Genomic DNA, 26,882 nt, shown 5'->3' with positions numbered 1-26,882 from the left:
ATAAACCCAGTAACTTATGCATTGTCTTAACATTACTTTTTCTTTTCCTACGTTTGTTCATATTTTCTTTGTTTTATTTAATTTTTCCAAAATAGCTTTTGAATGTTTGTGTTTGTATTACTATTTATTATATGTAAAGCAACTTCAGCCATGGCTTTCACTTCGCTTGCTAGCTGCATTATTTTTCTTTTTTATTCAGTATTCTATCAAAAAAAAAATTAAAAAAAAAAAAAAAAAATTCGTCCCATGACAGATGTTAAGAAAATTGTAAATGTTTTGTGTAAATGTAGAATTTTTTTTCACTATTGAAGTCCTTAAAAATGTTTTAAAGACTTGTTTACTTCATTCAATTGTTATTTCACAAAACAGTATTAGTTACTGATAACAATATTGACGTCCGTCATTTCTTTTTTGGGGATGTAGTTCGTTGTATATGAATTTGATTTTCAGAGAAGAAGTTTCTTTTTCCACAGATAGCGACGATTGTGAACAATGTGCTGGAATTCTCGAGGAATTGGAGAATATCGATGATGATTGCGATCGACATGGTGTACATTTTGTTAAAACACAAGTACGTGCTAATTTATAATTAATTTTTTTAGGTTTTTTTTCTATAATTAAAAAAATCAATTATCTTCTAGGATTATAAAATAGCAGAGGATTATGGAGCCACTGAATTTCCGGTATTAGTTTATTTCAAAAATCAAGTACCAAATGTTTTTGAAGGTATGATTTCTTTTTTTCCTTAAAAAAAAAAAATTCTAGGGAGAATTTTTTATTTTTATTATCAAAAAAAATTAAAAATTTTTTTTAACAGGTAGTTTATCAGAAGAAGAGGAAGTACTTCAATGGTTAATTACTCAAAAAACTGAAGATCGAATAGAATTAATAACAAGAGTAATGCTAGAATCATCTGTTGAGGATACACAATATCTTGCTGTTTATTTCTGTAAGTGATTAATATTTCGAGTTGTCTATTTTAGTATGTTTTTTTAATTTAATTAAATAAATTCTATTATAAATATATTATTTTATTTATAGATAAACAAAATTGTCACATATGTGATGAAATCTTGGAAGGATTAGAACAAATTGATGATGAATGTGATTTATTTGGCATTCATGTTGTCAAAATTCAAGATCCCCAACTTGCCAAGAGATATTCTATTAAAACATTCCCAGCTCTTGTATACTTTAGAAATGGAAATCCTCTTTTGTTTGAAGGTTGGTGAAAAAAAGTTTTTCAAAATCTTCTCATTCTATATTTTTTAAGTTTATTTTATCCCCAAGATGAAAATAACAAATCCCTTTCTTCACCTCACTCTCCATATGTTTCAAATATCAATAATGATCGTTACCGAATTGCAACTGCGCTTGCGCTACTACAACTCTCTCATTGGTAGAAAAAGGCACTTTTTTATTTAAAATAGTTTATTATAAAAAATAGTTTAGGAAACTAAAATTTTTTTTTTTTAATTCTTAGTAAATAAAAAAAAATTGCAAGTATTCAATTTATTGTATTTACCCAGATAGCATGAAAACTTGCGGCAAGCTTACCGTGCAAGCTTGTCAAGCTTGCCGCAAGCTTGTCTAAGCTAGCGAAATGTCCCACCCAGGGCAAGCTTGCCGTGGAAGCTTGCTGTAAGCTTTCCAGGAAAGATTGTTGCAATCTTGCCATGAAAGATTGCTACAAGATTGCTGCAAGCATACTAAGAATGATTGCGGCAAGCTTGCCGTGAAAGATTGCTGTAAGCTTGCTACGTAAGATTGCAGGAGAATTTCAACAAGCTTCTGGAAAGGTTGCTGCAATTTTTAAAAAATACATTTTAAATTAAAAAAAAATTTATTTGTTTTCTAAATTTGAAGATCCTTGTGACGTTTATTATTATTAATTATGTCCTGTTTATTTTCATTTGGAAACTTAACGAGAAAATTTTCGTAACAAATTTGAGGGGACTGGGAATTGAACCCGGGTTCGACAGACACTAACCAAAGACCCTAACCGAGAACCTACTCGACCAACTAACAGAGAATAAAAAAATCTTCCTCTCAACTCTCGTTTTTCAACTGTTTTTCAACTCATAAAAACAGTCGAGGGTTAAGAGCAAGATTTTTTTATTCTCTGATAGTTGGTCGAGTAGGTTCTCGGTTAGGGTCTTTTGTTAGTGTCTGTCGAACCCGGGTTCAATTCCCAGTCCCCTCAAATTTGTTTCGAAAATTTTCTCGTTAAGTTTCCAAATGAAAATAAACAGGACATAATTAATTATAATAAACGTCACAAGGATTTTCAAATTTAGAAAACAAATACATTTTTTTAAAATTTAAAATGTATTTTTTAAAAATTGCAGCAAGCTTGCAGCAACCTTGCAACAACCTTTCCAGAAGCTTGTTGAAATTCTCCTGCAACCTTACGTAGCAAGCTTACAGCAATCTTTCACGGCAAGCTTGCCGCAATCATTCTTAGTATGCTTGCAGCAATCTTTCCTGGAAAGCTTACAGCAAGCTTTCACGGCAAGATTGCTCTGGGTGGGATATTTCGCTAGCTCAGACAAGCTTGTAGCAAGCTTGCACGGTAAGCTTGCTGCAAGTTTCCGTGCTATCTGGGTATGTTTAATTATAATTAAGAAATATTTTTTTCGACTAAATTCATAAAATAATTATTTTTCAGGTGATCTTCAAAATGAATTATCAGTTCTTGAATGGCTTTGCGACGATGATGTTCGTGAATTGAAGGATGAAATCGAAGCAGTCAATGCAAGAATGTTGGAACGTTTACTAGACGAATCACCTTTCCTTGCCGTTTTTTTCTGTAAGTTTTTTAACTATTTTTTTTTCTTTTTCTACTTTTTCAAATAGAAATTTGTTTATATTTCTCAATTTTAGTTAAAAATATCCAAAGATATCGCTCACTATTAATAAAAAAAGCAGATATTAATAACTAATTAATTATTAGAATATTTTTCTTATTATTAAAATCGAGATTTAAATTAAAATGGAATTTAATATAAGAAATGAAAATTAAATTACACAAACTTACATTTTTTCCCCGAGCATTATTTTATATAAAGCCTAATACATAGCCTAATGAATATAATTTTAATTAACCATTGAAGAAAAGTTGTTCTTTTTTTTCTTTATTATTTTGTATATACACTTTTGATAAATAGAATTGGATATTATTGTTATTATTCTACTCATAATAATATAATGAACAGTTTTTCTTCTCCATCATCATTATTATTATTATTATTATTATTATTATTATTATATAGTAGCGTGATAAATGGAGCTCATTATAATTGAACATTTATGTTAATACTTTAATATTCAGTTGAGGAAGGTTGTCCCGAATGCAACGAAATAATAGAAGCTTTAGAGAAAATCGATGGCGACGCTGATTTATTTGGAATTGACTTTGTCAAAGTCTCTGAGCCTGATGCAGCTGAAAAATATGGTATTCTCAATCTTCCGTCTCTGGTTTACTTCCGTAAGAAGGAGCCGCTTATTTACGATGGCGACCTCACTCAGGAAGACAAAATATTGTCATGGCTCACATCTCAAGATGTTTTCGTTCTTAAAAATGAAATTGACGAAGTTAATAAGAAAATGTTGGATAAACTCTTGGATGAAAATGAATTTCTTGCTGTCTTCTTTTGTAAGTTATTTCAATTTATCATTTTTAATTAGATGACGCACATTTTTTTTTCACTCTTGATAATACTTATATATTTTCTTTTTTTTCAAACTCCCTCCTCTTTTTTTTGTTTTGCAGATGATCACGACAGCAAAGAGAGTGCCGCAGTGAACGACAAACTTGAAGAAATTGACGAAGAAACAGAAAACTTAGACATCACTTTTGTGAAAATGGCAGATCCTCGATATGCCAGAAAATGGGGAGTGACAAAACTTCCGGCCATTGTCTATTTCCGCAAACGTTTTCCTAGTATTTATCGAGGTATGATGGATATTGCATTTTTTTTCCCTAACAAATACAATATTATTATAAAAATGAAATTCGAAAAAAATCAAATGTTAGCTCGAAGAATGAATAAAAAACATAGGGACTTAACATTTGCTCCGGGCGCAACAAATTTTACTTGCATTTTTTCAAAATTGATTATTAAAAAAATTCCATATACAGTTTTTTTCATGAAGAGTTAAAATTATTTAAAATTAATTTTAGCTTCCGGGATGACTCGTCCGCACTATAGAGCTGGCCCTGATTTTTATAAAAAAGGAACAAAATGAAAAAAAAAAACGATACAATTTATAATTGGAACAATCTATTGATTCTTAATTAAATATTCTTCCAATTAACAAAGCACTTTTTTAAATTACTCTTTAACAAGTGTGTATGGTGAAAATATTAACTAGTGAAATAATACCTTTAATTTGAGGGAAATTAAATTTTGGCATAAACGCAAACAATATTTTCCATGATAAACTGTCCAACTCGCATTCAAATGTGTGTTGGTGTTATGGCTTGGCAAAACTTCCGCTTTTAAATGAAACGGACCATTCACGGTTAATAATTCAGATTATGAGGTCTCTTAATATTTGCTTTATTATCCTTTAATAATAATAATGTTATTATTCTTCATTATAAAATATTATGGATTTAAAAACTTTGGAGATTTATAAAAAATGATAAGTTAATAATTTCCTAACGAAGAATAATATAGGATTAAATTATAATTATTTCTTCCACAACTGTAACATTCCTACATGTTTTTAATTTTAATCATTCATGAAATGTCATGTTTGCAAAAAGAAAAATAAAATGATTTTTTAAAGTTGATAAAAAATTCTTTTTACGGGACTAATTTATTATATTTACTTTTATATTTTAGTTTAGAATATTTTTAAATATTTCAAAATAATTTAAGAGTATTTCCAGATACTTTAGGATATTTTACGAAACTTTAGATAATTTAGGATAAACATTAGGTGGATTTTTAGAATGTTATGGAAATTATCTGGACCATTTGCTTACGCACGAGATTATAATCTTTGTACATAAACCACGCAGCCGATCCTCACAATCTTTGCTTAAGTTTCCGTACCTAATTATTCTTTTCATAATTAGGCAACATATAAATATAATTTTTATGCGTCCCAATTCATCCAGCCTGTCCGCCTCCTCTGGGTCGGTGACAACAACCGCAAGCTTCATCCATTACCAGTTGCACCCTAAGACCGTCACTTTCCTGATTACTAGCTTCTAAATTACATTTTCCAACTCTTCATGGTCCTCGTATACCTGGGTAAAGCAATCCAAGTCACGGATCACAAGTGTGACCTTTCGAATCACTGACTGCAGCTTACCAATGCTTTGGTGACCTCTGCTCTAAAAGCATCCTCTTTGAAGTCGTGTCCAATTTTAATCAGGATGTCTCCCTTTTTTATAGTTATAGAAGCTACCGTTTATGTCCTAATTGGATTTTTTGCGAAGCTTACTTAAAACGTCAGCATACCATCTGTGCCTAAGGAACCATATCTGATTACTCCTTTATTAATTAGGCAATACATAAATTCATTTTTTTTGACAAACAATTCTTCCAGCCTGTCCTCTTTTTTTGGGTCGGAGATAACTACCTCAAGCTTCATCCATTACCAGTTGGACCCTAAGATAGTCACTTTTCTGATTACTAGTTTCTAGATTATATTTTCAAACTCTTGTTGGACCTCATCTACCTGGATAAGACCAATCCAAGTCGCCGATCTCAAGTATGACCTTTCGATTCACCGATTACACCTTACCAATGCTTCCGACTGCTTTGGTAACGTCCGCGGTGAAAGCCTTCTCATTGGAGTCGTCTCCATTTTTGATCAGGATTTCTACCATTTTAGTAGGTTTACCACCTACCGCTGTTGCAAGGCTTATGTCCGGATTGAACCTTTTTGCGAAGCTTACTCAAAACGTCATCATACATTCTGTGCCTCAGTGGGCCATACCTTACTTTTCTTCATTACTCTTCTTAATTAGACAATACATAAACCCAATCTTTTTGCCAAACAATTTTTCCAACCAGTTCGCCTCTTCTGGGTCGGTGACAACAACCGTGAGGTTCATCCAACGCCGGTTGGGACATAAGTCTGTCTCCTTTCTACTTATTGGTTTCTAAATTTCTTCAATTTGATATGGATGTCTCCCATTTTGGTATACATTCTGTGCCTCAGGGGCCATACCTGATTACTCTTCTTAATTAGGCAATACATAAATCCAATCTATTTTCCAAACAATTTTTCCAGTCTGTCCGCCTTTTCTATGTCGAAAACAACAACCGTGAGGTTCATCCAACGCCGGTTGGGTCATAAGGCCTTAACCTTCCTTCTTACTGGTTTCTCAACTGTATTTTCCAACGCTTGTTGGATCTCATTTACCTGGGTAAGGCAATTTAAGTCGCGGTTATTAAGTGTGACCTTTCGAATCACCGACTGCATCTTACCTCTGCAGTGAAAGCCTGCTCGTTGAGGTCGTCTCCTATTTTATCAGGATGTCTCCCTTTTTGTAACTGTAGCATCTACCACTTTTGTAAGACTAATGTCCGGATTGATCTTTTTACAAAGCTTACCCAAAACGTCAGCATATATGAGTATCCTTGAGTAACTCGGATTACCGTCGTTGATCCTCTTGTCAATTTTTTCTTTATTTCCATCCGCTGTTATTTTGGTGCTTTCGTTGTCTTTTTGTTCTGCAGAAACTCTTGCTTTTCGTAGTTATTCATATTCTTTCTGTCAACCAATTTTTGTTTGTTTCGGAATAAACGCAATACTTCCTATACCTAAGTAGCGTGCTTCCGCCACCCGATGAGACACTCAATGGGAGACCAAACAATTCGTCTCCCTCTATTAATATGTGGGAATTAAAACAAACCTAAAAAAATAGTACAGCTACCAATAAATACTTTCTTTGTTCAAAAATAAAAGAGAGCAAAATTTTATTATTCCTCTTCTTCATTTGCAAATTATAAAATATTTTGAATATTAATAATTCCACGCGATTTGTTTTTATAAACTGTTTTTAATAAATCCTTTTTTTAATTACAGGCGACATTCACAACGAGCAAGATGTATTGGATTGGCTACGAAAGAACAGATTCCGTCAACCTGAATTAAACATATATATGTACATGTTAATAGCTGTTGCTATATTGTTCGCATTGTACACTGGATTTCTACTTTCCTGTTTCCGGACAGAATCACCAGCACCAGCGGCGCATCATCAAAAACAAGCGTGAGCAAAATAATGGGAGAGTGCGCGGGTTATATATATATATATATATATATACATATATATGTATATACATGTATATATATATAATAGACTCAAGTAACGACCGTAAGCACCCCCCCAAAGCAACCCTGCGGAGTTAAAACGCATATCAATCGATCTGTGTGTACTCGAATGTCGGAATGCGACTTCGCATCAAGTCATGTGGTTAACAACCTCCAAATTCCGGGCATTTAATGGTGAGAGATGTGAACGCGGTGCACTGTCGCGCAATTACAGAATTCCACTTCAAGTTTGCTGAGAAATGGAAGGGTTCGAATTTAGAAGAGATAGAGAGAGAGAGAGAAACGAGAAATTACTCTAATTAACAAAGTCCATAAAATCGGATCTTATAAATTTTTCTAGCTACTTTATTCTTCACATTTTTCTTTTTTGTTATGACTTTTTAAATTATCTTAAAAAATGACATCGATTTAAATATTTCATCAGACAAAAATTTTTTCATTCTTTTTTAATTTTTATTCTAATTTCAACATTGGGGATAAATTTTCTTTTTACTTTCGAAACGAATTCTGTGATTTTTTTTTTTTTTTTAAATATGCGAAAACTTTTCTATTGATTGAAAAAAAAGAACACAAACTTTCTGAATTGAAATAAGGAAAATATTTCAATCGTTTTAAAATGTTTGAATTGAAAAATAAATTGTTAGACATCACAGAAGAGAAATATATAGATAATAAAAAAAAAAAAATAAAAGTCAACTGTTGGGAATAATGAGAGTTCTGTAACTCGAAACGAAAAATTCGAACCATTAAGAAACAACTAATAATTGAAATATTTTTTATTTCTATATAAATTTTTAATGATCTATTCCACAGAAATATTTTATATATATTTAAAATCAACAAAATCTAAAACAGTTTTATCTCCTATATTTTTTATTTATAGGATGAAAAAGAAGCTGTTTTTAAAAATAATTAAACTCTGTCTACTTATAGCTATATATATATATAAAAAAAATAAAAATCAATAGATATAATGATAGTGCAATATAAAATGGAATACTAAGATTTTATTTTAAAGCGTTTCCACCTGATTGGGAAAATTATTCATCACTTATTTACATATTAAACTTCTATATTGAATAAAAGGAAATAAATAACTGTTTTAAAATTAACTTTGAAATTATATTATTATTAGTATATTGCTATAATTTTTATTAAAGTTTTGTACACATTATAAAATTATAACTTATTAAAAGTGAATGCAATGCTTTTATTTTAATTCAATTTTTAAGTTACTTAAAATTAAATTTTAATTATCAATTTTGTATTTAATTTTTAAATTAACTTAAAATTTTCTCTGAATACTTTTCTCTCATCAGGTGGTAAATAAAAATTCCAAAAATATTATTCCGATTACAGGATTGATAGAACTCTAAAACAAAACTTTTATGTATAATGTAAAAAAAAAGAAAAGTTTTTACCAATTAAGTTTAAAAAATAGTAAACACATCCATATTTAGATTTTTTTTAGAAAATTTTCTTCTCCTTTTCCAATTAATTTGTATACATCAAAGTGTGAACCTAGTATTGTATAATATGAGTAAGATTATAGCTTCCATTTGACTTTGTTATTATAATATCAGTCTACAAATTTTATAAATAACAGAGATTATTTATAAATAATGTATAATATATGTAATTGACATGGAATTCGAGCCAATCGTGTTAGGAATTAATTATTTTAATAATTTTTTATGGTATGTGTATTTTATTTCGACCAATAATAATGTTCATATATATATATATATATATATATATATATATATAAAATATGGTTTATCTTCCACATATTTGCAATAGAATGTGAATATTATTCTTTTTGTGTATAAGGTACACGTAAGGTGCTCGTATTTAATTATGAAATAAAAGTGTAATTGATACAGTAATTGAAATTAAGGGATTCTTGACAACATTGCCCTCAAGGATATTATAAATATCCTAAATACATTATAATATATCATGTGAATGTAGTTTGCACTTTAAAAGTAAAATGCACACAAAGTATATGTAAACAGTATAGCACTGACAACGGCGAAAATTGCTCGCTCAAATTCTCTGTATAAATAAATCAATAAATATGTATAAATATATTAATTTGTTTCTTTTGAAACGCTGTTGTTATTTCTAGAAATGTTCACGAAATCTAATTGTTCACAATTTATAGTTTTAGACACATTTTCAATTGTGGGGTGACCTACGTTTTGCAGTACCAAAAATCATTGTAAAAGATGATGAGAGAAGAAGAAGAAGAAGAAGAAGAAGAAGAAGAAGAGGCAGAATATTTAATCTCTTGAATGAACGCAGCTGTGGATGTCTGGTGACAACACTATTGCTCAAGGATGTTCTTATGCTGATGTTTTGAGTAAGCTTCGCAAAAAGTTTAATTCGGAGATAAATCTTGCAAATGCGGTAGGTAATAAAGCTACCAAAATAGGAGACATCCATATCAAATTGAAGAAATTTAGAAACCAATAAGTAGAAAGGAGACAGACTTATGTCCCAACCGGCGTTGGATGAACCTCACGGTTGTTGTCATCGACCCAGAAGAGGCGAACTGGTTGGAAAAATTGTTTGGCAAAAAGATTGGGTTTATGTATTGCCTAATTAAGAAAAGAATAATCAGGTATGGCCCCTTAGGCACAGAATGCATGCTGACATTTTGAGTAAGATTCGTAAAAAGTTGAATTCGGAGATAAATCTTTTGTAAAAGCGGTAGGTGCTAGACCTACTAAAATGGGAGACATTATAATCAAAATTGAAGATAACTCCAAAGAGGAGGCTTTCATCTCAAAGGTTACGAAAGCAGTCGGAAGCATTGGTAAGGTGCAGTCGGTGATTCGAAAAGTCACACTTGAGATCCGCGACTTGGATTGTTTTACCCAGGTAGAGGAGGTCCAACAAGCGTTGGAAAGTACAATTGAGAAACCAGTAAGTAGGAAGGTGATAGCCTTAAGACCCAACCGGCGTTGGATGAACCTCACGGTTGTTGTCACCGACCTAGAAAAGGCGGACAGACTGGAAAAATTGTTTGGCAAAAAGATTGGATTTATGTATTGCTTAATTAAGAAGAGTAATCAGGTACATCCACTCAGACAGAGATTGTATGCTGACGTATTGAGTAAGCTTCGCAAAAAGGTTCAATCCGGACATAAGCCTTGCAACAGCGGTAGGTGGTAAACCTACTAAAATGGTAGAGATCCTGATCAAAAATGGAGACGACTCCAATGAGAAGGCTTTCACCGCGGACGTTACCAAAGCAGTCGGAAGCATTGGTAAGGTGTAATCGGTGAATCGAAAGTTCATATTTGAGATCGGCGACTTGGATTGCCTTACCCAGGTAGATGAGGTCCAACAAGAGTTTGAAAATGTAATCTAGAAGCTAGTAATCAGAAAAGTGACGGTCTTAGGGTCCAACTGGTAATGGATGAAGCTTGAAGTAGTTGTCTCCGACCCAAAAAAAGAGGACAGGCTGGAAGAATTGTTTGTCAAAAAGAATGAATTTATGTATTGCCTAATTAATAAAGGAGTAATCAGATATGGTTTCTTATGCACAGATGGTTTGCTGACGTTATGAGTAAGCTTCGCAGAAAATTCAATTTGGACATAAATCTTTGCATCTTGCTGCTAGAACTATAAAAAAGGGAGACATCCTGATCAAAATTGGACAGGACTCCAAAGAGGATGCTTTCAGAGCAGAGGTTACCAAAGCAGTTGGAAGCATTGGTAAGCTGCAGTCAATGATTCGAAAGGTCACACTTGAGATCCGTGACTTGGATTGCTTTACCCAGGTATACGAGGACCATGAAGAGTTGGAAAATGTAATTTAGAAGCTAGTAATCAGGAAAGTGACGGTCTTAGGGTCCAACTGCTAATGAATGAAGCTTGCAGTTGTTGTCTCTGACCTAGCAGAGATGGTCAGGATGGAAGAGGTATGACGCATAAAAATTTGTATTTATGTGTTGCCTAATTAAGAAAAGAGTAATCAGGTACGACCGCTTAGGCAAATCAATTAAATACTTTTTATCAGAGAAAAAAGTGCCATAAGATTAAATTAAAAGGAAATAAATTGCCAGTGTATAAAAATCAGGAGTGTTTATGAATGTTTATATTTTAGGAAAAAATTTTTCAACAGAAACCCTGTGCATTTAATTTGATAATGCAAATAATCACTAATATAACTAATATATTTATGATGGATGTAAAATAATAACTAGAAAAATTTACAAAGTGATGTTTTAAATTAGTATACAACAAATTCACAAGTGTAAATGATGATGAATTAAATTAAGATAGAGCTACAAAATTTAATGGACATTGCATTTCCCTGACTGACAAATTTTTAAAATATAAAAAGCTAGGAAAAGCAAATACCAAAAGCAAACAGTAACGCTACTTACATATATAAAATCCGTTTTGTAAATATATTCTCTTAGTAATATTAAACAAGTGTTCTAAAAATATATTTTTGTGAGTCGCAAAAAATCCTCCACTACTTTTATCTCTTAATCTCGTCACTATTTTCCTTATCTGACAAGAACATCTACAAAGTCTACAACAAATTTTAAATTTACCAGATATCACCCTTAAATCATCAAGTGTAATAATTCAGGCAAAAATTCTTCCATGACCCAAATACAACATTACATTCGTGTGTGATATTTTCAAATAATCTGTAAAAGCGTGACGATTATGGATAATCCGAAAAAGATTGAGAAACATGTTTTTGTGGTAAATTAGTCTACGATTTAAAGTCTTGGAATTATGCTAGAGTATTCGCATTTCTCCACAGAAGAAAGATGAAGGGGGGGTGAAGACGTTGGTGAAAAGCATGGTTAAGAAAGGACGTCGCGTGATACTTGAAGTAAGGCTTGCGTGTCGAACTTTAATTTGCTATGTTGAATCAAGTGTATTAAGCATACCACCAACTTACTTCTATCAACTATAATACTAAAAGAGTTAATTATTTTTTACTTTCAGAGATATATAAAATCCAATTTTTTCTTTTCAATTACTGTCACAATTTAAATGATATCACATAAAAACGATGCAACAGAAAATTTTATAATTAAATTTTTTTCAAAATTTTTGATTTTTAAATTGGTAATTATCTGTTTATTGTAGAATGGCAATAAACATTAACCCAATGAAATGTAATTTATCGGAGAGACTATATATAAATTGAGGTAGTTTGAAAGAGGAGAAAAAAAAAATTAAATTGCTTGGTGCTTTTCGACTACAATGCTTTGGCATGAACCTGTAATAAAAGAAAGCTTTAGCTCTCTAGGATTACCACGATTTAGATACGCCTTTTGCTGTGGTTAAGGTGAAAACATAGAACTAGCAATTCTTCCTCATCTATTGGGTCAGTGTTGCGTATGTAAGGTAATTGTTTTTCTAACTGGAAATTCTAGATTAGATTTTATAAATAAATCTTTTACCAACATTCAAAAGGTCTTTTGAGCTTCAAACGTTTCTCTACATGTTTCGTCATACAAAAGAACGGAATAGGAATTTAGGAACCAAAAAAATCCTCAGTCGTGCTGAATCAAAGTCCGGACCTTGCTGTTAAAAATTTAGAGGAATTTTTTTGCAAAACAAATTCTAATCAATGAAAATAAAAATCCATCGTTCTAATAGATTCAAATGTTTTATTAAAAATTAACTACTATTAGTGGCTTTGATATCTTTTTCCCTAAATTCAAAATTGTCTGGAACATGAAGTGAACTAGAAGTACCTTTCATTTACAAATCCAGAGATTTCGACTAGCTTTAAGCAGATGTAGTCGAATTTCTGGTCAAACGAGTAAAGGTCGAGGACTTCATGGGTCACTAAGATGGTTTAGAACTACTCAAGATTGAAAGGGGAGGATAAAGGTCGTCCAGACTACTCCAGGAACTGATGAATTACCCAACGGGTAGCTTTCTAAGCTAGCGAGATCAAACTTCTGTGGTTCTGCCTTTCCGCAATTAAATTACACGTATTACATGTCTACATTATAAGGACATGGTTTATCAACGTAAATAAATAGCGCGGTAAAATAAATCATCAATTTTATTTGTTTTTACATTTACAAAAAAGAAATTAATAAAACTTAAAATGATATTTTTATAATCTTAATAATTAAAAATAGACAGAAAACAGGTGTAAAGAAATAAATAAAAATTGTTAATTGGATCTAATTGATTATTCATTATTTATAAATAACAGCTACCCTTATTGAATTCAAATTAATAATTAGAGATTAAACTTAAAGAGAGGAATGAAAGGCCTGAATAAAGAAAAATGGAAATAATAATTATATTAATTTGGCTTTTGGGGAAAAGTTTAAGGTATAATTTTTTGTAAACGCAACAAAGAAAATATTAAACACAAGTTTTGTAGATACGATTCCAATAATATGAGATTTAGATGAAGAAAATAGTTCATAAATACCAGGTGGGCAGTTTCCGATAAGCTGGATTGCACTTATCAAACCAGGATTAGTACGCGTCCTTGCGTATACGTTATCCCAACTAATGCTCTAATAATGAACGTTACTCATCAGCATGCAAACGTAATGCCTCGGCTTGGATATTGTGAGCCATTAATATCTGGTTTTCCGATATATGGATCATAAGAGTTATTCATTCAACGCGGTTTCATAATTACAGAAAGGGACTCATATTTTTTTTTTCTTTCTATAGAAAATAAAACTTCAATTTGCAATAGAAGAATATTTGTAAATTGATAAAAAGAATTCTAATATTAATCGCGGAAAAAGAAGAGATGGATTAAAAAACATGATTTTAAAAATATTAATTATTCGGAAATGAAGTAATACTTTACATTAAATCTATTATTAATTGAATTATTATTTATTGCCACGTTGCAGTGCATAAAGAATTCTATAGTTATAGAGAATTGTTTTTAAATGACGATATTCGATTTGTCAAAGAATGTGGAACATGATTCTCAGTACGTATATATATTGAAGATAGAGCCATTGACATACTCCTTTTATATACACTTGGTTAATTTTTCATTCATCGTATACGCATACGAGACAAAGGTCACAGAGAAGAGAGAAAAAAAAGGGGTAGGGTTGTTAACCCTATTGCACTTGTCAATTTGTATATATACTCTCTTCCAATAAGAGAAGAAGCATAAGGTTGCTTACAATAATGTACAGCATACATACAAGTTCGCTGATAATATCCGCATGAATGGTGAAAAGTTCTTCCACCTATACGAGTAACTGTAAAAGAGCATACATTATTTACATATATATATACACTCGTATACATCAAGATTAGATTACCGTCCATCAATCACATAAATGATAAATTTATTTCCCCCATACTTTCCAGCAGAGTATATCGATTGTAAAACTATAGACTCTCTCGTATATATAGAGAGGAAACAATTTTTCCAATTTTTTTTTTTTTTTTGTAATATGAAAAGTTGATTACGACCCTCGCAACTCGGAAATCAGTAGTGTTTTGTCGATACAATGGTCACAGTCAGTAGGACAACATATTGGTTTTGATTGAATGCTCGAAAAGCTTTAGGCTACGATGCACTGGGATGTATTTGGGCGGAACTGTTTCGATAGTGTATGCGGTATTGCAGACGAATGCGGAATTGCGTAGATCTATATATATATATATATACACAACAAAATATGAGAATTGAAAATCGAAATGCATTTTTTTATCAACTTAATTGGCGTATGTTGCTAGAATTAACCTTTTTTTAAAAGACATTTAAAACAACTTCTTTTGTTAAATGTACCTTTTTTATATATTTTAAATTCTAACAAATTTTCACAATAAATCTACTTGAATATATTAAGAACTTGCAATTGATTGCGCGAGAGAGAGCAAAAAAATTAAAGAATCAAGAAAACGCGAAACCAATTTACGATTGCCAGTTCGAAGCAATATCCGGTCTTTAAAGAGAAATTATCGTAGTTCATTTGGTGAATGATAATAATGTAAAAAAAAAATAGGTCACGTCAGTGATTCTGAGTGAAAATTTTTTTTTGAATGCATCAGGTGCACGACAAAACATTTCAAACGATGATTTGCAAATAAAATGAATAGGTGGCTATATAATCAAGTACCATGTTAACAATATGTACCATTCAAAATCGATGCATTTCATCGACAATTCGTGATTGTTCAACGATAATAATTTTTTATTGTATTTAATCAAAAAAAAAAAAAAAAAAAAAAATTAAAATGAAACAAAAACATTAAAAAGAAATTATTAAACCTAAAATTTGTGAATAACGATTGAAAATTTTAAATTATAATAAAAATTACAAATCTGGTTTTTGAGAAAGTGGAGAAGATGCAACCTTTTGTGAAAATCGTGTATAAAAAGGACCTCATATGCCAAGAGAAGTTAGTTCAGATTTTGGTACAAGCGCATCGCCATCACATACGAATTTTCTTAGTTTCTAAGTACTGTTACTTTGCCCTAATTCATATTCGTTTAGACTTTGTTCTTAGACGTAGTTCTATCACTACGTAAAAGAAGAAGTTCTCCATCAACAGTTTTGAAGAAAACCATTCTAGTTCTCGTGGATTCAACTCTACTTTACTGCAATCCTTAAGAAACATCTTTACTCCTTTTCTTAAAGAACTATTTTCTTCTAATTTGGTTTTCGTCACGGTCAAATGGACTCCAGAATTGAGTACATCATTGATGTCCGATAACCTTCTTGTTATCAGTCGTTAATGTAGATTTCTATGTCGGTAATTTTTATACCATCATTTTCCTGCTTTTACCATCTGTCGATAATTTAGATTTCTGTGCCGGTAATTTTTTATATCGTTATTTTTTGTTTTTGCCATCAGTCGGTAATGTAGATTTCTATGTCAGTAATTTTTTATATTTTCATTTTCTTGTTTTTACCATGATAATGTAGATTTTTGTGCCGGTAATTTTTATCATCGTTATTTTTTGTTTTGTCATCAGTCGGTAATGTAGATTTCTATGTCGGTAATTTTTTTATATTCCCATGTTAATTTTCAAAAATTGCCATACGGAATCACAAAATAGACAAAATTTGCTGTAATTTAATACCATATTGAGCTTTTTTTAATTAAATCTATTATGGGCAGAGGGGGTGTCTTTTTCACAAAAAATGCTCCAAATATATTTATTTATTTACAAATATTTGTTTATTTATCAACAATTGTTAATTTATAAATGTATTTATTTAACAAATGAATTAAAAACAATATTTATTTATTATTAAATAATTTACGGTGACGTGACACAATTAAAAAAAAAATAATTTATGATTTTTAAATTATTGTCGATTAATTTTTGTTTCTAATATTATTATCGACTATTATAATTATTGATATTATGTTATTAAAAATTATATAATTAATTTCAGCACTGTTATAAATAGTTCGTTAATTTTGACATTCAGTTTTATAATTCGTAAATAATATTATTATTGTCTATAAAATAAGCTATTTTTGATCATATAAAATTGAATCAATTGTTAATATTTATTTAATTATAAATGCATTAAGGAGGCGACATATTAATATGATAAAATTAGTAATACCCCAAAAAGTGACATCAATTAAGAAACATTGCTTATTATTATTTTCGCATTAGACGAAAAATGTTTTAATAATTGAGTGCTTTTATTTTTATATTTTTAAATGGCTTAATGAACAATAATGAACCATTTTTGGTGTTAATAAATTACTCATTATATGCAAAGGAAATAAATTAAAATCATTCTCTAAAAATAAAAAAATAATTTTATACAAAATTCTTAAAAAACGAACTTAATTTTTAGTTTGTAAATCTTTGTTTATTCAAATATAAAAAATTTTAATTTTCACTCGAAAAATTTATCTAATGTTTATTTGTTCTTCATTGATAAATTTTTTTATTTTATTTTGTAATTATAAATATCAATGTTGCATAATTCAAAAGATTTTTGTACGGCACTGAGAAGCTGGGAATAAATATATAATCAACAAAAGGGAAATAAGTTTCAAATCATATAATAAACGCGAGATTTCAGCGACTGTTTTAATCAGTGTGTCATATAGTGTTTCTCTCTCATCGTTATTACGTTATCTTGTGAATAATATTGAAATGCATCTGTTATATCTTGTTTCTATTTTTGGTAAGCAATGTCAGTAATAATAACTTTTGACCTACTTTACATTTGGTTTTGCATTATAATTACATGCAGTGTCTGTGTAATCTAAATTGAAACCCAATTGCTGTAAATTTTTATCAAGATTTTCTAAATCTTGATAAAAATTCACATAATAGTTACAATTTAAAATTTTGATTTATATTTTCATTTTTTTTTTTTTTTTGTACTTTTTTATGATCACAATTTTATCTCTCAATGATAAATATTTAATCATCATAAAAAAAAATGGAAAATGTCTCTTATTTTTTACTAATCTAATTTTTAAGCTATTTTATAAATATGGAAATTTTAAGAAATTTTAAATAATCACAATTATTATAATATTTTTAGCCCTTGTGACATCAATAGTAGGTGAAAATTGCGACTGCAAGCAATGCGATGCAAACAAAGTAATCGGTCTTGAAAATGATAATGAATCAGAGGAGGATACTGACAATGATGGAAATCGAATAATTTGTGCTCGAGATCGTGATTATGATGATCGATCATTCCCAAGTATATGCCATATGCGTTGTTTTAATAGATGCACTCGTTTTGGGCTACAAACCCTCGACGATAGTGATGAAGATATTAAAGTTTATGCATTATACAGAACAAGTGAGTTGTTACAATAAGACGTATATAATGTCTACTAAATCTGAATTAGTAATACTGTCAAGTTCTAGGTTAATTTAATTAATAACACAGGACCACAAAAAAAATCGAACTTTTTCAAAGGCAAATCAGAATATGATTTTCTGACGTATTTTGCTGAACACGAGTCTGATATGTTCAATTTGCACCATCATGTCAGGATTTTATTCTAACCCCAAAATAAAATGTTTTATCAAACAAGTAACTCAAAATTCTTATGGGCTTGGATTCGAGAGGTTTTTGGAGTCGATGATTACGAATCTGATATCAAATTTTCAAAATTCAAAATGGCGGATGCAATATGGTGGACAAATTTTTAAAAAGTTATTATATTTTCATGCAAATCAGTATCTAGGGGTTTTTAGGGTCGCTGATCACGAATCCAATGTCAGATTTTAAAAATTTGTAATGGCGGATGTAATATAAAGGATAATTTTAAAAAAAGTTATTAGATTTTCATGGAAATCTCTGTATCTAGGGAAAACTTTTTTTAAAATTATCCTTCATATTATCCTTCAATATTATCATTTTGAATTTTTAAAATCTGACATCGTATTCGTGATCAGGGACCCTAAAAACCACTCGATACTGATTTGCATTAAAATCTAATCATTTTTTAAAAAACTTGTCCGCCATATTGCACCCGCTATTTTGAATTTTAAAAATCTGATATCAGATTCGTAATCATAGACTCCAAAAACCTCTAAACTCCAAGCCCATAAGAATTTTGAGTTAGTTGTTTGATAAAACATTTTTTTTCGAGGTTAGAATAAAATCCTGACATTATGGAGCAAATTGAACATCAGATTCGTGTTCAGCAAAATACGTCAGAAAATAATATTCCGGTTTACCTTAGAACGTCAAATTAAAGAAACTATATATCTAATTTTTTGCATTTTTTCAGATTATTACAAATTACATGACGGAGAATGTGATACATAAATTTTTGATATAAAAATTATGCAATTATTTGTTATACGTTGGGATTTGTCTAATTTTCATTATTATTGTAATATTAATTTTTTTTGAAGAGCATAAAACATAAAAATGTATAAAAATATTCAATTCGATGTTTTATTTCTCCAAACATTTAACAAATTTTACTTCCACTTTTTTTTAAATAGAATTTTGTTAGATATAATTATTATTTTTTAGACCAAGTTTCATTTTTTGAAACAGCATTTCACAAAATTTCTTTTAAACAAATTTTTACTAAACATCATTTTTAGATACCGAATTTCTGTTTAACAGAATTTATATTTTGTAGACTTACTCTTTAACCAACTTTTTATTTAAAAAATTTCAATTTTATTGAATATTAATTAGCAGAATTCTCATTTAAAAGAATTTTAATTAATACAAAATTTTAAATACGTCTTAATTTTCAATTCCAATCAATAATTATCAAGAAAGTTGTGAGAGTGGAAATTGGAAAAAGTGGAAGTTGAAATGAAAGTGGGATTGAAAATTCGACAATGTGGAAGTGGGAATAATTTTTGTCCACTTTGGACGATCGCAATTAATAGGTTCTTGGTTCCTTTAAATTCATTTAAATCATTTATGTTGCTAATGATCCACATTCAAATGCGTATCAACTTTAAAAAATTTAAATATTAATTATAATATTTCAAATGATAATAAATAATATTTTCATTCATCATTATTTACTGTCTTTATATAAGAAAATATCGTGCCTTCCGGCAAGTAAACTTTCATAATTTTCTGAGTATTTTCCTTTCTGAATACAAGTCATAATTAGAATGTTTTTCGTAACGAAGGGATTTGTCCCTTTTTCCACATAAAAGAGAATCATTTTCTCATTAACAAAATATGATTTTCCAAATGATTACATCGTAATTATAAGTACAAGGAAATTTAATTCTGATAAAAAAAATAGTAATTTTACCAAAACAAGAAAAACATTTTTTTATTATTATATCTAAATCAATCACGGTGCGCTAGAAGGTGGTTTAAATAAAAATAAATTGTCACGTAAAAATTCTTTTTGATTATGATTCTTAGATGAATAAAAAACATTTCAATATAAAAACGGCACTAAACGTGAAAATGTTAAACATTAATTTTAAAATACTTTCTTCTCGAAAGACGGACACTTTTTTACAAAAACAGCTAGAGATTCTTATCTTATATAAATTTCCTAAATCCAAAAGATTATGCGAATCCATACAAAAACACGATTGCAAAACGAAAAGTAATATAATGACAGGTTCATTACCTCCTGCCGCCGTCAGATGGCAGCAGCATGCAGGGCGCACAAAGTCATAGCTGTTATTAGATTACTTTTCTATTTTTTGTTTTGCAACCATGTTTTTCTATGGATTCGTACCGTCTTTTGGATTTAGGAAATTTATAAGATTTGGTTCCTCATAAAACACTATTTTTATATATTTAAAACTCAATTTTTTTTTAAATTTGGCACGTAAGTTGATTTTAAAATCTATTGAAAAATGGTTTTTATTTATTTAAGAACCATAATCAAAAAGAATTTTTAAGTGCCAACTCATTTTTATTTAAACCTCCTTCTGGCGCACCGTGCACTATTTCTAGCGTAAATATAAAAAACGTTATCAGATATAAGATTACAAAGAAAACATCTGAGTAAACAGGTTATTAAGAATGCATTTCGCGTAAAAAATCTATTGTGTCATAAAATCAAAATAAAACTTTGTTTTGTATGTACATAACAAAAAGATTTGTTAAACTTGCCAGATAGGCAGCCAGAGAGTGCTTGTGTGTGTGTGTGTATGTGCTTTAAGGGGTCTTTGAAAAGGTGTAGATCGAAAGGATTTAACCAGACACAAAAGATTCTTTCGCAAATTGAGTTGCACCGCTCCAGAATTTAAACATTCAAATTAACCTACTTAGCAAGTTATGTGAGTGTGTATGCTATCTAGTGTGGAAGTTCGATATCGGTTAACTCCTGAAAAAAAGTCGTCTCTTATTAGAGAATTTTAACGAAGAGAACACGGTGGGTTCTAATTAAGTCTTTCTCGAAAACTTTACTTCACTGGATTTTTAATAATCAATGATATTGTTAAATTAAATTAAATTAACTACTTTGTTCATTATATAATTGTATATTTGTGAAAAAGAAAATAAGAATATATACAAATATTATTTCCCAATGAAATAAATTTGATTAATTTTTAAAATATATTAAATGCATACATTCTAAATGCATTAAATTTATCCTTTCACAATGAAATTTACTAATTTTTTATTTGCATTTTAACTTCATAGAATTATCAGAAAAAAAAGATATATACAATTTTTAGAGAAAAATCTATTTCCTACTATATTATTACTCTTGTATATAAATTTTTAAAATTATGTCCGACATATTGCAACCGCCATTTTGAATTTTGGAAAACGTTATCAGATTTGCAATCAGCGATTGAATTGAAATATTCGAAATAATTAGTCAGTGATATGTTATATTGGTGTACGAGTAACACAATTAATAACTTGTTTTACTAAAATTTTTTTAAATTCACAAAATAAATATGGTAAAAAATATTATTTGGAGCAATTTTATTCTATACCAAATTATAAGTTCCCTCCCTCATAACAAAAGGTTATCCCTAGGATATCGATATCAATGGTCGATATCCTAGAATGGTCCCCAGGATATCTTGGGATATCTTGGGATATCCATAGGATATCCAAACCGCCGGTCTGTTGGACATCAACAGGACATCCATAGGATATCCGCAGGATATCCCTAAAACATCCATAAAATATCTATTGGATATTATATCGCAGGATATCCATGGGATATCCTCAGGATGTCCGTGGAATATTCTTAGGATATTCACGGGATATTTAATATCTCAACATATATTTTTAAATGTTAAAATTGTTGAGCTAATATAATGAATAATAATATAATAAAAACAAAAATCTTATGAGCTTCTAATTTATTTTAAATGAAGATTTGAAACGCATTTTTCAAAGTTTTTAAATAAACTCATGCACTTAATGTATAATTAATATTAATATTTATTCGTTATTTGCGGGGAAGAATTTATATTGTTTAAAGCCAATTTATTTTCTGACAATATTAAGCATATGAATAAAGGAATGAATCACGAATGGGAAAAAAATTAGTTAATAATTTTTCAAATTAAACAACTTTCTCGAAAAACAAGTTGCATTTTATTTTAATTATATAAAAATTAATTCACAGAATATTCTCACTCCTAGTCTCATAATGACTTTAAAAACAGTATCCTGAGAATATCTTCTTGACATCCAGAAGATATACTGAGAATATCCTGAAAATATCTGTGGGATATCCTGACGATATCTATGAGATATCCTGATGATATCTGTGGGATATCCTGACGATATCTATGGGATATCTGGAGGACATTTATGAAAGTCTATAGAGATATCCAGAAGATATCTTGTGGATATTCTCAGATATCCATGGGATATCTAAACCGCCGATTTTTTGGATATCCTTAAGTGATCCTTTTGATATCCATAGGACATCCCTAGGATATCTTCGGGATATTATCAATATATCCCAAGATATCTTGTGTTATTAGGGCTTGGATTTTCTTTTTTCTTATTAAACATAACTTTTTTTAAAAGTATTTCCATGCATATATGTATATATATATATTAATAAAGTGGGGGTAAAATTTAGAAACCACTTTTTCATTTGAGGGTTAAATAAAAAAAGTTAAACGATTTTAATAATGACTTCTGTTATGTTATGGTTATGGTATTTAAGTTTATGTCAATTTTTCTTTAAAAAACGTCAACTCACGTGCAAGTGTACACCAAACTTTTTTTATATATATATAATTTCGTTACTCTGCAGCGCATAATAAGTCTCTTTATATTAGGTTACTTATAAAAGAGTTTCTATTTTATTAGATAACTTTTATAGTGTTATTGTTATATACAAAAATAATTTATATTTACTTTTAAAAGATTTAATATTTCCAGTTTGCTCAAAAATAAGACAAAAATCATTGTTTTTTTTTTTAAATATTACGACACTTTTTTTTAACAGAAATTTTTTGCTTAAAAAAATGTAAATATATATATATATATATATATATAGGTAATTTTGTGCTTTTCTTTCTGAATAAAACAGCTGTTAAAAGTATAATTTTATTTCACCATTAGTAGCGCAATGAAAAATTATGAAGAATAAGGAAAACTTTTCCTTTTGGCCCGTTAAGGTAAAGCCCTCGGGTGTGATTTGCTGTTCTTGCGGATGCTCTGATCGAATTTACTGCGGACATGGGAATTATCGAGAAAATTGTCAACCTAGCTGTGGATAATGACCTCTAAAAATAAAACGGGGGAAAAAGTCAAATAAAATTCGATCTATACAGCGGGAATAATACGCGATTCTTTTTTTTGAGTTACATTTATTTTGTTAAATGTATTTTTTAATTTCATATAGTTTCGCGAAAAAGGTATTATGTTTGGCTATGTATTTTATTATAGCAAGTATTTTCATTTTTTATTTAATTTCAGATATTAATTCTGAAAACAGATTATGAAAATTCAAAAAAAAAAAAAAATTTTTTGAATCATTTCCGTCATATTGGGTGCGCTATTTTGAATTTTTAAAATCTGATTTCAGATTTGTAATCAGCGACCCCGAAAATCCCTAGATATCAAGTTACATGAAAATGTAAAAAAAACATTTAAAAATTCGTCCGCAATTTTGAAAACTTGATTTCGTATTTGTAATAAGCGTTCCCAAAACCGCCGAGGAATGCATTTTAAGTGACTCCAGCCAATTTTTAAAAAAATTGTATGTTATATAACATGTGACATATTTTTTGAGGTTAGAAAAGAATCCTGACCTGATGGAACAAATCTGACCTCAGATTCGTGTTCAGTGCACCAAAATTCATGAGGTTAAGATACTCGAATCAGTGGCACATGAAACTTTTTTTGTGGAGCAGTGTAATATTAACAATTTACGTGTGTTCAACAGAAGGCGGAAATAAACATGATTCGATTTTCCGTAAATAATATAATTTTATAATAATGAGATCAATTCGGAAGTAATGATACTAATTAATTATTTTAAGATTCGCCATTCAGTTATTGAATATCCTTGATTAATGCTTCGACCCACTTTTCATAATTAAATAAATTTACTGTTACATGACGTAGTGTCACGTGGTAATAATTACCTCTATAGTGTTAAATTTAAACTAAGTAATATAAAAATAGAAGGTTGATTATAAAATAAATACCGTAAATTTCTGTAGTACAGTTTATGGCCGAGCGAGGCGCTGTTAGCCTACAATAAAATTAGAAGAGACTCCAATAAAAAGGCATTCACCGCTTAGGTCACCAAAGCGTTTGGAAGCATGGATCAAACTTGAGATCTGCGACTTGGATTACTTTACCCAGGTAGACGAGAACCAATAAGCGTTGATAAATATAGTTGAGAAACCAGAAAAAAAGATTAGATTTATGTATTGCCTAATTAAAAAAAGAGCAATCAGGTTCGGTCCCTTAGATACAGAATATATGCTGACGTTTTGAGTAAGCTTCGCAAAAAGTTTAATTCTGACATAAATCTTACAAAAGCAGTAGATGCTAGACCTACTAAAATAGGAGACATCCTGATCAAAATTGGGGACAACTCTACAGAGGAGGCTTTCATCTCAGATGTTACCAAAGCAGTCGGAAGCATGTTGCAGTCGGTAATTCGAAAGGTCAAACTTAAGATCCGCGACTTGGATTGTTTTATCAAGATAGACGAGGTCCAACAAGCGTTGGAAAATTTAGTTAAGAAGCAGGAAGTAAAAAGGTGACAGTCTTAAGATCCAACTGACGTTGGATGCAGCTCGCGGTTGTTGTCACCGACCCTAAAAAACGGACAGGCTGGAAGAATTGATTAGCAAAAGATTGGATTCATGTATTACTTAATTAAGAAGAGTAATAAGGTTTGGCTCCTTAGGCAGAGAATGTATGCTGACATTTTGAGTAAGCTTCGCAATTGTTTAATCCAGACATAAATCTTGCAAAAGCGGTAGATGCCAGACTTACTAAAATGGGAGACATCCTGATCAAAATATGTGGCGACTACAACAAGAAGGTTTTCACCGTGGAGGTTACCAAAGTGGTTGGCGGAAGTGCTCAAGAAGCCAGGAAGCTGGAAGGTGATGTTCCTAGGTCCCACCAACGAGGAATGTAGTTCGCGGTTGTAGTCACTGACCCAGAGGAGGCAGACAGGCTGGAGAAATTAGGACGCATATGGATTGACTTTATGGGTTGCCCAATAAAAAAGAAGGATGATGATCGTTCAGTCCCACCGGTGCCTGGCGTACGGCCACATAGGAAGAGTTTTTAAGGCAGCGGACAGATCGAATGCGTGCTTTAAACACAGTAAAGTCAATCATAAGTTTGTAAACTGCAGTAGAAGCCCAAGCTGCTTCTTATATAGAGAAAAGTATGTCTTAAATACCAAGGGTTATACAGATTTTCCACTTCCATCAATAAAAGAAAAAAAAAAATTAAAAACCATATAAGGAATGACATTTTCTTATTAATTATTGACTACTTAATTTGATGGCATTATCAGGCTGATTGTATTATTTTTAAAATTAATAAATAAAGGTTTTAGTATGAAAAATGAAATATAAAAAATCAAAGGAAATGTATTCTCAAACAGACACAAAATTACTAGAATCACATTCTTTACTTTATTAATGTAAAATGTTATAATTATTAAGTATTTGTGAGCAGTAAAATGCCGCGTCACAATATATCTATATACATAATAACTTTAGAATGCTTTAATGAGAAAATTTTATCATGCAGAAGTTTGTTGGTTTTGTTAGAGACAGAGTTATTAAAAAACTTTTATTCTTTTAATTTAGAAATTTTGTCAAGACATTCTCTCTTTGACGTTTACATACTAATCACAAAATATAACATTGTACAAATTCTAAAGGTGGTATAATTTTTTTTTTTTTTGTTGAAATTGTGTCACATTTTTAAATATTAAAAATTTAAACTATATTTGTCTTTGAATTAATATTTTTTGGCAAGAATTCTAATTGGAAATATTTCTTAATTTATGTTTAATTATTTATTATTATTATAAAAATTATCTAGTTTCTTTTTTTAGTAATAAAAATAATGACTTTCAAGTTTCAAATAATAAATAATTAAGATAGATATGAAAATAATTTTAATAAAATAACATATTGATACCGTTACTTTACGTTTAATACAATATGAAACAATTATTGATATTTAATTATTCGGGTATTAATTAAAATTGATGTGAACATATTTAAATAGTAGCTTTATTGAAGTTAATTATTGAAAATGTTGTACAACTTATAGAATATTAATTTTTAGAATAAAAAAATAATAAATGACATTTGTATCAATTTATGGTAATTTTTCTCTAATTAAATTTATTTTTCAAGCTGTCTGATACTTAATTTTTAGAAATCAAAGTTTTAATATAAAATAAACATATATGTTCGTTTAATTCTAATAAAGACTTTATCAAGTAATTATTGAATACACTCGAAAAAATACAAATACTAAAATATAACAATTGCAAACATGAAAATCTGTTTACACTAGAAAATAGATGTACTTAGTTGATATGTACCTACTGGTTGCAAGCAATATCGTCGTCCTTTTCCATTACACTTTATTGGAATCGCCATCTTACGACAAGCGAAAAATAAAAGCCAGATTCTTAGTGCCGGGTCCAATTTCCCACCTTCTTTGTAGAATCTTCTATAA

General features: G+C 29.8%; 2 protein-coding genes across 4 annotated transcripts in view; both read left to right on the top strand.

Moving 5' to 3' along the window:
• LOC127290468 (uncharacterized) overlaps positions 1–9,409 on the top strand; it is a 53,698-nt gene extending 44,289 nt beyond the window's left edge. For all 3 annotated transcript variants that reach the window (XM_051319042.1, XM_051319041.1, XM_051319043.1), the window contains 8 exons: positions 474–571; positions 642–726; positions 818–949; positions 1,042–1,224; positions 2,669–2,809; positions 3,332–3,655; positions 3,773–3,955; positions 7,051–9,409. In XM_051319042.1, coding sequence (XP_051174999.1) covers positions 474–571; positions 642–726; positions 818–949; positions 1,042–1,224; positions 2,669–2,809; positions 3,332–3,655; positions 3,773–3,955; positions 7,051–7,241 — 1,337 coding nt within the window. In that variant the 3' untranslated portion in view covers positions 7,242–9,409. The remainder of the gene's footprint in view (positions 1–473; positions 572–641; positions 727–817; positions 950–1,041; positions 1,225–2,668; positions 2,810–3,331; positions 3,656–3,772; positions 3,956–7,050) is intronic.
• A 7,868-nt stretch (positions 9,410–17,277) lies between these two features.
• On the top strand, positions 17,278–19,170 carry LOC127290470 (uncharacterized). Its single transcript, XM_051319049.1, has 3 exons — positions 17,278–17,441; positions 17,808–18,074; positions 19,015–19,170. The coding sequence occupies exons 1-3, from the start codon at positions 17,411–17,413 to the stop codon at positions 19,050–19,052; spliced, it is 336 nt and encodes a 111-aa protein (XP_051175006.1). The 5' UTR covers positions 17,278–17,410; the 3' UTR covers positions 19,053–19,170.
• The last annotated feature ends 7,712 nt before the right edge of the window (positions 19,171–26,882 follow it).

This window comes from Leptopilina boulardi, unplaced genomic scaffold (assembly GCF_019393585.1).
Source record: "Leptopilina boulardi isolate dan_hultmark-lab unplaced genomic scaffold, ZJU_Lbou_2.1 LbouV2_69, whole genome shotgun sequence".
In the NCBI taxonomy this organism is placed as follows: Eukaryota; Metazoa; Arthropoda; class Insecta; order Hymenoptera; family Figitidae; genus Leptopilina; species Leptopilina boulardi.
The sequence above is the reverse complement of the archived record's forward strand: the minus strand, read 5'-3'. Positions and strand labels throughout refer to the sequence as shown.